At 36.1% G+C, this 14259-nt stretch overlaps 1 protein-coding gene across 5 annotated transcripts in view; it reads left to right on the top strand.

Annotated features, from left to right (window-relative positions):
- The window catches only part of LOC122631484 (nuclear factor 1 X-type), a 63287-nt gene that overhangs the window by 30255 nt on the left and 18773 nt on the right, over positions 1-14259 (top strand). For 4 of the 5 annotated variants that reach the window (XM_043817213.1, XM_043817212.1, XM_043817211.1 and 1 more), the window contains 4 exons: positions 3217-3408; positions 3674-3857; positions 10795-10848; positions 11128-11226. In XM_043817213.1, coding sequence (XP_043673148.1) covers positions 3217-3408; positions 3674-3857; positions 10795-10848; positions 11128-11226 — 529 coding nt within the window. The remainder of the gene's footprint in view (positions 1-3216; positions 3409-3673; positions 3858-10794; positions 10849-11127; positions 11227-14259) is intronic. The other variant, XM_043817215.1, reaches the window with a different exon arrangement.

The following is a 14259-nucleotide window of genomic DNA, read 5'->3' as shown; positions in this document are numbered from 1 at the left end:
GAGAATTTTATTTAAAAAATTTTCAAGCAGCAATACATTCGTTCAAAACAATTTATCTATTGAATCTTATAATATATATATATATATATATATATATATATATATGTATGTATGTATGTGTGTGTGTGTGTAAAATTGTACGGGTTGTATAAATATGTTTCTTTTATTTATTAATACATTTATATTATATATAATTTATATATGATCGGGACAACCTGCGTAAGAATCTTATGTATAAATTTTCCGAACAATGATATAAATGTTCGAAACATTACATATCTAGTTTTAAAAAAGATGTATGTACTTTGATATATTTAAAAATGCATAATAAATATAACTAAATTTTAATAATGCGATGATTCTTCATAATATCTACAAATTTTTTGAATACGAATAACAATGAACACGTTCGAAACATCATACGTCGAATTACAACGATAATTATTAAAAATGATTCTATATAAACATCGATCAGCAAACATTGATAAAAATCAATTTTTATAATATAGTAACTCGATAAGAAATTTAAAACATCGCATATTTATATAAAAAAATTTTGCATATTCATATAAATATTAAAAAAAAATATATATATATTCAAATATATATTTGTCGAAATTAATTTTTAGACTGTTATCGAGCTCCTATTTACAACATATATCTAAAACAACAATAATAGTAACAACAACAACAATAGCAACAGCAGACAACAGCAACAAGAGAAAACAACACAGTAGGAACATTACGCGTATCGAGTGGGACTCGACATAGGATTAAGGAGAGGAAACGAAAACAAAAACAAACAAAGAATAAAGAAAAACCCCTAAAAAAGAATGTATCGCGAGCGTAAGTCGAAAGGATTTTCACTTAGTAAGAAAAGGCGGTTCGCGAAGGAGGTAAACTGCCGCGCCTAGGTGTACGCACGTCACGGTTTAACGTGGCCGATACGTTCGTGGTAACTCTTCACACTTGGCATACTTGATCGGGTTTATGCTCGCTCGGTCTCGCTCCCACGTGCTCGGCCTCGCGCGAGGTTCGCGTTCACTTGGAGTTTACTCTCCCTCCCACCCTTCCCTCCCACTTACCGTTCAGAGGGCCTAGGAAGAGCGGGATAGATGCACCGATGCATTCCGCGCACTTTGCAAACGCATTTCTCAGGGACGTTATATGCATCCGCCAATGCACTTGCTATTCCACGCGTGCCAACGGCCACACGCGTGCGTTGCATTTTCTTTCGGCTCGAAGAGTCCAGCAGCTTCTTCTCCTTCTTCTTTTTTCTCTTTTTTTCTTTTCATTTTTTTTTCTTTTTTTCTTGTTTTTTTTTTTCCTTTTTTTGTCTCCTTTTCCCCCTTTTTTCTCTCTTCTTTTTCTTTCTTTTTATTCGTTGTTCTCGTCGTTGCTATTGCTCTTGTCCTGATCCACGTTCTCGCACTACTGCTACGTCAGGGGTTCTTAACCGCTCGAAAACGGTACACGATTGCGAAAGTTATATCGATTTTGAAAAGAATCAATGTCACGTGACTGTGAGTTGAAAGTTATTTAGGCACCTACTTATTCACAGCTATTCGGTTGTGACATAATTTTTTGTTACATATGTTAACAGCTTGTAGATCATTGTTGTCTATAGATTGTTTCTATCTAATGCATGATTTATTTTTCTCGATAAATTCGTAGGTACAGGAAAATAGTATTATATATCATTATTGTAACTAAATGAGAAATTACAATTTTTTTTTTTTTAGTATATGTTCTAATGTTACAAAAAAAAATATATATATATACATATATAAATTACTAATGTATTATGTTTAATAGTTATTCTATATGTGCATTTAAGTGCTCATTTTTCAATGAACAAGTATATTATAGACATACGATAGAAATTGTGTATTAATCGACTATTTATTGAATTAGCATTTTTAAATATTTAGTCAGTGTTTTAAATAAAGGGTCGGTATTTATAATATAATATCAGTACGTAGTATAAGTGACCAACCCTAACCCAATCTTAACACTTAATTATTTATACTAATCAAAATATTAATATATACTGACTATTTATTTTATAAAATACGTAATTAATAAAATACATTGATTGATAAAAATACTGTCAGATAAATAGAAATGGTAATATCTAATATATGACTTTTATCATTATTAACTTAATAAACTTATATAGTTTTGTAAACATTAGTACTGTTCAATTAATCATCCATTAACATCGTGTAACACACATACTCACATATGTATTTTTAAAAATTTAATTTCTTATCAATTACACAAAAAATTAATTTTTGCTTTATATCAAAAAAATTAATGATTATAAATATAAATTATACGTAGTATAGTGTAGTTATAAGTGTAAATTTCACACTTATAATATTTTTTCTTATTTTTCCTTTTGAGGTAGAAACACAAAAATTGAATTACACAATATTAACATTAGTAAGGGTCGATCAAGGTCAGAATGATTTTTCTTTCTCGGAGTATATTTTGTTAACTATATCTTTTCAGAATATACTTGAATATTTAAACTTTGAAGTATCTTCAAAATCGTCGATAAAAAAGTTCGTCAATAAAAACTCGGTTTTCATTTAAATCGAGCTTTTTCACATCGTGGAACGAGTAACGCCTTCGACTTATTTCCCTTTCGAATTCTCAAAAATAAAAAAGAGAGAAAGAGAGAAAGAGAGAGGGGGGAGGGAGAGGGAGAGAACGAGAGATAGAATCGTTGAGAATTAACGAAAGGTTTTCTCGAAGAGAAGTTTGCTTTGAAAGAAGTTTCAGTGGATACTTACTCTCAACCCTCTCGAACGTTAATCATCGTTTCTGGGAATAGTGGGAAGGGCGATTTACATTCTACAACGTGTTTTCCAACGGGTGCTAATCAGTTTGAGTGCCTTCTCGTTCGTACCACGTTGATTAATCGAGATTCCAGTGATTCATTAGCTTGACCTCGAAAGCCAATCGGAAAAGATTGAATTTGAATAAGCACAAATTCGATACAATTTCGATAGATCTATTTGTATGAGGTCATGGCAAAGAGAAATAAATTCTATTAATAAATTTATGAATTCTTTAGCCATTATTTTTCTATGTAAATGAAATACTCTCAAAAGACTAATTGTAAGACATTCTACTTATATCTATTGCCAAATAATTATAACATTGCCAAATATATAAATATTTTGTACATCCTTAATCTTTTCCTTTCAGAACGAAAAGCTGGAGGTGAAACAGAAATGGGCCTCGCGGCTTCTGGGAAAGTTACGAAAGGATATCACGCAAGAATACAGAGAAGACTTCGTACTGAGTATTACAGGGAAGAGGCCAGCCATGTGTGTCCTCAGCAATCCTGATCAAAAGGGCAAAATGAGGAGGATCGACTGTTTGAGGCAAGCCGATAAGGTAAAATATGGAAATTATTTGAAATTATTTTTCTCTCTTCCTCTCTTTCTCTCTCTCTTTCTTTCTGTTTTTCTGTCTCTCTTTATCTCTATCTATTTGTCTCTCTCTTTCTCTCTGTCTGTCTCTCTCTCTCTCTCTCTCTCTCTCTCTGTCTGTCTCTCTCTCTCTCTCTCTCTTTATTTGATATACTTTCAAAAGTATAACATTCGAATGAGAAAATCGAAGCTTCGACCGACATATCCCCCCTCCCTCGTTGATGTCACAGGTATGGCGATTGGACCTGGTAATGGTGATTCTCTTCAAAGCAATTCCGTTGGAGTCGACGGACGGGGAACGGCTTGAGAAGACCGCGGAATGCGCTCAGCCGGGCCTCTGCGTCAACCCCTATCACATCAACGTCTCCGTCCGGGAACTCGATCTCTACCTCGCCAATTTTATCACCAGTCACGGTAAGAGATCGTCGCGAATTATTACAGAGTTCAATTAAAACGTTTCCTTGATTCATGTCCGTTTATCTGTGTTTTCTGAGACAACGGAATAGGATTGATCATCTTTATATTGGTTATTTTAAAGCGTCGATGAAATAAACGAAGTTTTTAGAATTTTTCTATTATAGGATCATCAAGTTGTCCTTTTAATGCGTCGATATAATCGAGGTGTTTTATAATATGGAATTTTTTAATATTAGGATAATCAAGTTATCATCCGTAAACTATTTAAATAATCGAAGCCTTATCGTATACGTTTTTTTTTAACATTAGAGTTGTTTAATCATCCTTTTCAAGCATTCATATAATCGAGACTTTATCGTATCGAATTTAAAAAAAGCAATCAGAATCGTAAAATTGTCATCATCATCAAATCATGAATGTTTTACCATATAAAATCTTGAAAGGTTAAAATCGTCGAGCTGTCCGCCGATAAAATATTCAAATAGTCAAGGTTTCGCGATAAAATATTGTCGAATGTTATGGTCTTGAGATAAACACTTTAAAGTAAATCGAGGAGACAAGATTGGACGTAAAATGTTCAACGTAAAAAAAGAAAAAAAAAGTGATGTTAAAATAAAAAATTTTTAATATAACGAAACATTTTCAAGATCTAACGAATGAAAGATATAATAACATATTACATATATTCTATAATTATATATAGAATAAATAGTTGTCATCTAGAAATATGTAACGTATTATCAACGAAAGCTCCTAAGCCGAGCCCAGTTCGATTTTGGCTTTCCATGCCAACGACCGCGCTACTCGCCGGTTACGTTCATTCACTCGCACATCCCTCCGTTCAAAGTGTCGGCTCTCGCTACTACTCCACTCGGCTTCGATTCAAAGTTTCTTGGAACGTCTTGCCAATTTCACAGGTCCCCCATATGACATGGCACAGCGGCGGCGAGGCCACATGGCGTGCGGTCTCAGTCAGCCTGACAATGAGAGAGAGAGAGAGAGAGAGAGAGAGAGAGAGAGAGAGAGAGAGAGAGAGAAAGAGAGAGAGAGTTAGAGAGAGAGAGGCCAACTGAGAAACGTTTTAGCGCACGCGCATGTACGCACGTAACCAACCAACCAAGCAACCAAGCAACCAAGCAACCAAGCAACCAAGCAACCAAGCAAGCAAGCAAGCAAGCACGCACGCACGCACGAACTAACGCACGTGCTGATCTCTTCCCTTTCCTTCTTTTCTTCCTTCATTCTTCACTTTTGTTTACGAAAGAAACCACGCGTCGAATTCACTTTATCCAGACTCACCATAACGGGGCTCGTTTCGAGTGGGAACGTTATCATTGATGGGCTGAATCGTTTGAACGCGATCGACTCTTTTAATAAACCAAAGAAGATAATCTCTCTTATCGCTCGACGTTTGCTCTTTCGAACGTTTCAAATCGACTGGACGAATTTACAGTCGAATTTCAAATATTGTGATTGAGAAGCTATAATAAAAAATCTTTCAACTAGTTTTTACAATCTTCAAGATCTGTTTCTGGGTAATAATGTTTACAGTTTTCGTCGTTCTTTTATAATCAACGATTTTACGGAAACTAATATCGTTCGAATCTCTAACATATTTTGAAAATCGAGATTCGAAGAGGACACGGAGAAAGAAAGAAGGAGAAAGAAAAAGAGAGAGGGAGAGAGAGAGATAAAGAAAGAGAGACAGAGGAAGAGGAAGAGAGTGTACGAGATTCGAAGATTCTTCAAACGGGTGCCAGAAGATCACCCAGGGTCGACCGACGATCCTAAACTTTCCCTCTCGACGTTCTCTCGCATTCATTGAACTCATCGGCGCGCTTGGAAAGGCACGATTTCCTACGACTCCTGGCAGAGTAGCTACTCGAATTCTGACAAGCGAACGAACGTGCTGGTAGTAAGCGATAGTAACGTAGTACATAGACGCCAAGCAAGCAACCAACAAGCCAACCAGTAGCCACTGACCGACAGAAAGAGAATTGACTTACTCTCCTCTTCCTACGGCTTGGCAACGACGTATCTAATGTTTACAGCCGTCCAACGAAAAAATTGGCGAGGCCTATCGACACCTATAAGAGAAGGTATCCACGAAAAGAGAAAAAGAAAGAACGTTTTATCTCGTACACGATAGGATAATACGATGGAAGCGATTCTCTCTCGGTCTATCTTTTTCGTTAAGGAAGAGGAGTCTTTAATATCGTAAAATCATAGACTCAATCGAAAATAGAAGAACGTTGAATATTCTTGGAACGATTAATTTTGGGTTAATAACATTAGGTAATAGGCGATCGGTAAATCAAATACAGCGATCGTGTCCGCTCGACTAACGACTAATTATAGTGAGACCGCACGTGATAATAGTTAGCAACTTCCTATAATAATAGCGTCTATTAGGTCAGTTCAGACTAAACGAAATGAATGTCTACTTTTAGCTTACTTCGTCAGCCATCTTTATATCTCTTTTCTCGTTCCCTTTTTCCCTCCCTGTCTCTTACTCTTTTGTTAGCGTTACGTAGAAACGATCACACGGAAGGGTCAGAAGTAGTAAAGTCTTCGACTAGTCGGACCCCGTCTTCTTGGCAGCAACTAAGTTTATATTATTGTGCCACCGTGTATATTTACAGAGGGTCAGGAATTTTTATGATGTTGATCGTACGGCAGACTCTCTATGACTGCGGGCCGTTCATCACCGAGGACGGCTGTTCACCGGGAACCTCGAGGAATTCCAAAATTCTACAATCGTTTGATATTCTTCGATTGTTATTCCGTCGTATTATCTTCTCGGTATTATTTACCTTGAAAAGCTATATTACGTATCTATGTACCTATATATCGATCGTAGTTTAAAACGAAAAAAGAAAAATGACTCCGATCGATCTCATAGTTTATCAAATGATAAAAGTTGAAGCTTTAACGGCTGGCCAAGAAAAAGATGGTATAAGAACCCGTACCTAGCTAGAGTTAGCTAGAGTTAGCTAAGTTATTAAAGTCGTCGAGGTGCTTTTCCCATTTTGTCTTTCGGAAATGGCCAAGTGAAACAGCTCGTCGAGAACGAAGATAGCGATGGTGGCGGTGGTGATGCTGCTGCTGGTGCTGGTGGTGGTGGTACTAATGCTAACGCGAAAATGCGATACGTCCGAGAAACGTGTGCTCAGGGCACCTGTCCTCTCTCACACTTTCATAAGAGATGATGATACTTACGCAACCGGCTAGGCGATATTTAGCTCTTAGGGCGAATACGCAGCAGCTTCTCTATCTCTCTCTATTTATTTCTCTCTCTCTCTCTCTCTCTCTCTCTCTCTCTATCTATTTATCTCTCTATCTATCTTTCTACCTATCTATCTTTCTCTCTCTCTATATATCTCTATCTCTATCTTTATCTCTTTCTATCTCTTTTTGCACTTCGACCATCTCGCCGTTTTAGACCGACAACTTCGAGTGGAGTTACATTTTCCACGAATGAATATGTCACACGTGTCGAATGAAAAAGATTTTCTGCAAAATTGTTTTCTCTATTTTCAATCTCATATATATATATATACACACACACACACATACGCTATCTTTCGAAAAGATTGCCGTACTTTCAGGTTAAATGAATTCATCGATTTCGATCATGATCCGAGAATGAATAAAAAGACAGGTCGGTTTCACGTGCGTCTCGATACGCTCGGTATCGTTCGAAGTATCTCTCTTTGCCAAGTTCGACGTTCGAATCTACTCGGCTCGAGTCGAGTATTGAGTTTCCCTCGAATTTACGACGCGTGCCAGACGTTTCGTCGACGAACGATCCGAGTACTTTCTTTATCCTTTTTTTCTTTCATTTTGTTTCTTTTTCCTTCATAAGCCGCTACAACGCACATACAAGCTGTGTGTATGTATATCAATGTCAGACAATATCTGATTAAATTAACAATTACGTTCGTACTTGCATTAAATTTTAGAGATTAATTGAAAAAAATGTAAGTTAGACGAAAATGAATATGATTTAAAACTCGTCTAATTTCATTGTTGAATTTCTTCATAGACACATTGTGAATGATAGACGAATCGTGTTCATCTCGATTATTGATTCGAGTGAATCCTTGAAATCTAAACTAATAATTGATCGATATAATAATAAAAATATAATGAGCCAATTTTCATTTGCCAAATTGATTAACTACGCAAAACAAAAAATAAATAAAATTCATCAAATTGTATCTATAAATCATTATATCATTTATTATTTGACGTCCACATAAATTCTCGTCTTTTGATGACGTTAAACCTAATTATCAAGGAAATTTATTTTAAATATAAAATAATGAAGAATCAAACCGAACAGTCGCGTGTTTAATAAAATTAAAAAAAAAAAAAATAATAAGTAAATAAATAAATTCAAAAATCGAGTTAATCGTTTTGGCTACGAATATTCTGTAAATATTTCTCGACATTGTCAGAAAATACAAAAAATAAAAAATAAGATAAAACAAAATGCATGTTAGGAGACAATTTCGATAGGGTCTAATCGAAAAAGGCCGCTTTGGATTAAACTTTAAAATTTACGTATCGGTGGGAGGGATGCGTTTCGCTTTAAATGCGTGCCTCCTCGTGAACGAGCCTGTGTATCCTCCTGAAATGTGCGTGCGCGAGCGTGCGAGCGAGAGTCTCTCTTTGCGAGCGAGCATGTGACCGTGCGTGCCGATGTGTGCTCGCTCTATAAATAAATAGGCGACGGACATCTTGTAGCGGGGCTCATCGTGCTTCGCTTATACACGTTGATTTTCTTTCTCGATCGACCTACCACCGAGAATACCTGAAAAGAATATTTTTACGAGTGCTCGATCATGATCGATGATCCAGTCGAGATCATCCGAGATCAATAGCTCTTCCTTTTTTTTAATCATCTCTCTACCGCTCTTTGTCTCTCTCTCTCTCTCTCTCTCTCTCTCTTTCTCTTTCTCTTTCTCTCTTTCTGTATCAATCTATCTATCTATCTGTCTATCTCTTTCTATCTCTTTCACAATTTTTCACAATTTTTCGTAATATTGTATTGGATTAAGTAATAAATATTATATACTTTTTTCAAGTGTATTATATAATGCAACATAGGTTTTAATCTAATATCGACTAATAGCAACTAATTAAATTTATTAATTGGATTTCCAACGATTATGTGTCTTTTTACAGAAATATTTAATATATATATATATATATTTTAGTTAATGTTTATATTGTTATGTCATAACTTTATGGGGAAATTCCATCCGACTCAATCTAATTCGTTCGATTCCTCGATTTTCAAAATCGTAAAGTAATTTCCAAAAATCGATGATACATTTCGAGTTTAATAAGCTAAAATTGAACAAAATCCAAAAACAACAATGTGCAAATGGATCGACGCTCTCTCCCTTCCTCCTCTCTCTCTCCCTCTCTCTTTCTCTCTCTCTCTCTCTCTCTCTCTCTCGCTCTCTTAATTTTTCATAAGACAATACTGCAAAAGTAATTAGATAGCTAACGATATTGATTATGGTTAACTATAACTATAAATATAGACAAAGTGCATTTAAAGTTACTTTTTAACGAATATTTTCTTCTTTAACGAATATATCCTTTTTGATGATAACGATTCTTTTTTTAGATGAAATGAAATAAAAGAAAATTTCGATCATCGAAATATATTTTTGTCCTTGATGAGAATTAAAATCTCTACATTAGACTTTTTTGATAAAATCAAACTTGTAACACTTTTAACGATTCAGTCTGTACAATAATATAATTTTCTCCTTTCTCTCATTACACACTTTTATATATTATTATTTATATATTCAAAAGCCAGGAAAAGAAGGCTGACGAGTTTTCGTTAATACACACTTGCCAAAATTTACGGAACGCTGAACGGCGAGATCAAAAACATTTATTACCAATGTAACGTGCTTACATAAGAAAAAACCAAATATTATTTTTCTAAACGTTGTCAGTCTTATCTTGAAAGTTTTAAAGAGAACTCAATGATTAACGCATATAAAAAGAAGGTAAAAAATGAAAAAAAAAGGGAAACCAAAAATAAAATAAAAGAAAATGATATCAATCTTGTCGTTCATTTATTTATTCGATAAAAACTGATCGAGATCTGACGTTCACGGATCATGGATTGTCAACCGTAGAGACAACAACGGTGGAGTGGAATGGTATCTATTATTATTCCAAGACGAAATGCGTCCGTCGCTCTTCGCGTAACATCGCTCGGCCGCGTGCAATCGCAACAGGACGGCTACGTGAGATTTTGCAATTGCATTCCGCGACTTTGCACGCCCTTTCTAACGTAACGAGGGAAGGAGGAATGGAGGGGGTAGGAATGGTAAAGGGGAGGGGACACGGAAGAGGGGACAAGGAATAGGAAGATAGTAAAGCAAATTCGTAAACAAAAAAGAGAATCTGTCTTACTTACAATTTCGGTATAATTTCGTTTCGTGTTCGTTATATTCGTTGGACGCATTAACGTATAAATTGTTGTCTTTCTATTATGAGAAAAAGAGAGAAAGGCATACTTTGTGATTAGATTGATTATAATCCATTAATTCTTAGAGGCGCAGAAAGCAGACGCGTGTGACTCTCGTCACCCTCGAAAACTCGAACGCACGCGTTCCGGGCTGCTCCCGTGTATTTCGGTGGTATGTTGCGTAATGAGATTTGCGTAAGGCTCGACGATATAAAACATTCGTGTGACGGTAAAGTCGTTGATGAGGAGCGAATTAGATTCGCGGGGAATATGAGGAAGGAAGGTAGAAAGGTAGAAAAGTAGGAAAGAAAGAAGGAAAGGAAAAAAATAAAGAAAAAAGAATAGGGAAAAGGATGAAAAGGATTTTAATTAAAAAGTCCAAAGGAGATTTTACTCGTTCCAATGTTGTTTTCTTTTTCTTATTATTTACAGAGGTCCTAAATGGCATCTGCAATGCGAGCAAAGAAGAGGAGAGGCGGCGAAAAGGTATAAAATTATTTGTTCTTCAAACATATTATTGCCTTTTATTTATGTTTTTTACTGATGTTTTTTTTTTTTTATTTTCCCCGCATTTTTTTTTTATTTTTTTACTTTTTTTTCGAATTATTTTCGTTACAAACCCAATCATCTCTTACACGCATACCTTGATTCCTCGTTCATAATATAAAGCAAGCAAAGCAACTGACTGTTTTATAGCGATCCCAAAAGAGTGTACCTCGATGAGAATTACATAACGAAACATCGCCGACTGGGTTCTGTTCCCAGGTGCAGGATACCACGAACTTTATAACGGTGTCGTGTGCAATGACACGATCCTCGCGACAGGTGTCTTCAGCTCGAAGGAGCTCTGGATGCTTTCAAAAGGTACGACGAAATCTTTTTTTTTTTTTTTACACTAGCAAATATTCCGCGATTTCGTTTTATTTTGCATGAAATCGAAGAATACGTGATATTTCAATGTATATATGCATACATACATACATACATACGTATATATATATTTATATATATATATATTTATATACATATTGTAGATATATACGTACGAAAGACGTTTTTATCTAAAAGCTTTCTAAAGTTCGATCGACAAGTCATGCTTCACGTTCGATGCTTTCGAAAGGTAACGCACGAAAAGATATCGAAATCTTTTGAAAGCATCCTAACGTGTACGACGGATCGCGATCATTGAAATCGATCATACGTCATCATTATTCTCTTCATTTGTTAAAAAGTATATATATGAGAGAACGAGGAAAATAGAGAAATAGAATTCGACGCAACAAACGAGAGAAAAGGAAGTAAAGTTAGAAAAGATGTAGCAATTACGCGGAGATAATTTTTTAACCTTTGATAAATCAAATGGAACGGTCATAAAAAGAAAAAAATAAAAGATAGGAAGAAGGGGTAATATGCGCACATAGCATGAGAATGGCTCGAGCCGGACGAATGCATTTAGGGACTGCTCGGTACTACTTTCGCAATTTACTGCAAATTTTAGAGCTTAGCCGACTTTAAAAAAGTGTTCCCTGGGAAAACACGAAAGAAAAAATTACGAAAAAAGGAGAGAGGAAAAGATATTCTTTTTTGGTATTCACAAAAAGAATATACTACTCCCACCTTCGTGCGTTTGAATTTTTCTCATTTTCTTCTCGATACGTATAGCTCTTAGAAAAGTCACTTCATTTTTTCTTACAGTAGATTTTTTTAACATTATTTTAAATTTATCTCTTTTTTTTTCCTTTTTTGTTTTTTAATCAAAAGATGCTAGAGATCATAATATTTTTATTTGTTACATTTGAAAGGTAATGAAATTTATTTTCTCATCTAATAATCACAAGTATCTAATAAAAATTGAAACCCAATCGCTGAATATATTTGAAAAATGTTTTCCCTAGTTTTTCAAAAATTGACTGACATATACATATATATATATATATATATATATATATATATATAAAATCACAATATTCTTATTTCATTATATATTTAAATTGAAATAATAAAATGCAATATATTTCATTATCAAACAATAAACAATTCAATAAAAATGGAAATGCAATCGATGCAAAAGTGTATTTCAAATCAACGAAATAAGATATATACATACATATATACAAAAGTTGTCGATCAATTCGATGATCATATGTTTAAAAAAAAAATGGAAAAAAGAAAGAAAGAAGAAGGGAAGGAAAAAAAAAGAAAGAAAAAAGAAAGAAAGAAAGAAAGAAAAAATGACCAAACGAGGGATACAATCGCGATAGCTCGTGCTAGACACGCGACTAACATCGTCGTTAAATAGAATAATAGGCCAGGAGAACGCGTATCGAGAAACTGTGCGAGTCTCGAAACACGCCTCGACGAATGCACGCAGTGAGTAGTATAGCCGTATCTCTTTCTCTCTCTCTCTCTCCTCTCTCTCTCTCTCTCTCTCTCTCTTTCCCTCTTTCTCTAGCTAGTATCTCACCAACTCGTCTCCTCTCTTTTCCTCTCCCGTGGTAGCAGATTAGTATGCAACCCGGTGTATTAATAGACAGGGAACAATGCTCAGGGCCTCAGAGCTTGCTGAGAGCTTCGGACTCTCTCTCTTTCTCTCTCTTGTTCGTTCGTTCGTTCTGTTTCTCCTTCCTTCTCTCTCTTTCTCTCTCTCTCTCTCTCTCCTCTCCCTTCCCCTCTTTCTCTCTCTCTCTCGTTTCCGTGAACATTCTCTTTCCTCCCCGTCCAAGTTTATTGGAGGCAGGCAGGCGAGTCTCGTTGCTGGTGGTTTTCGCGCCACTGTTACGGCTCAATTGTGCTTTCCTGAACGGTTTCCGTCTTTCCGCGTTTCTCCCGACGTGGAAATAACTTGTTAGGAGGGGCGGACTCTTAACACTTCGAAAATTGTAGCAACGCGAAGTGGCAAACAAAACAAGAAGGTGAGAGAAAGATGGAAGAGAAGAAAGAAGTCTTCTTCATTTTCGTAAAACGTTCCTTTGTGAAGAATCTCGAGTCAATTAGAAAACGATTACAAAGAGATCTCTTTCTTTCTCTCTCTCTCTCTCTCTCTCTTTCTCTCTCTCTTTTCTATCTCTTTCTCTGTCTATCCCTTTATGTCTCTTTCTCTCGTGTTCGTTTAATGTCATTTCTCGCGACGTCTATCACGAAAATCAGAATTGATCGATCGCCCGATCGAATATGGTCATCACTTTTTAACGAGATCTTTTTGTTTTCAAAGTACGACAGTGAGAGAACTATAGTATGTACTATAGTAACGAAGAAGCGATCGCGAACCGATTCGAGCAAAGTTTTCTTGGTTAAAAAAAAAAGGTGGAAATCAAGCTGACGCCGACGCGCGTGCAATCCTGGCCCGTTCTCCATTCTCCTCTCCCTCTGCCCCGCTTTTACTCCCACAATGCACATACTCCCACAGCAGATCCTCTCTCTTTTTTCCTCTCTCTCTCTCTCTCTCTCTCTCTCTCTCTCTATCTATCTCTCTATCTCTCTTGTTGGTTCTCATAGCTCTTGTAACTCTAGGCCCGCGGGGAGCACTATTTTCTAGGATCTTTTTTTCTCCCCAATGTTCGACTCCCTTTCCCCTAGTGGTGCTCGCACCAACATCATGTGGACCACCAACACGGGTATGCATTTTCCCGAGCATCTAGCGAGCGGCCGACTGGGTGGGTGCATGATGGTGGTAGAGCGAACGAAAAAAAAGGAAAAAAGAAAAAGAAAAAAAAAAGGAAAAGAGAAAAAGAAAGAAAGAAAAAAAAGGGGGGCGCAATTTTTGCCACGCGTAATCGTCCGGGCGAAAGGGAAAAAAGGCGTAGGATTAATATTCTCGATGGCATTGTGCGAAAAGCGAGAGAACATTTTTCCGTGCGATGACGCTGTGGAACGATCGACCTCCCTCTTCCTCTCTCT

This window comes from Vespula pensylvanica, chromosome 9 (assembly GCF_014466175.1).
Source record: "Vespula pensylvanica isolate Volc-1 chromosome 9, ASM1446617v1, whole genome shotgun sequence".
NCBI lineage: Eukaryota > Metazoa > Arthropoda > Insecta > Hymenoptera > Vespidae > Vespula > Vespula pensylvanica.
This window is presented reverse-complemented; position numbering and strand designations above follow the sequence as displayed.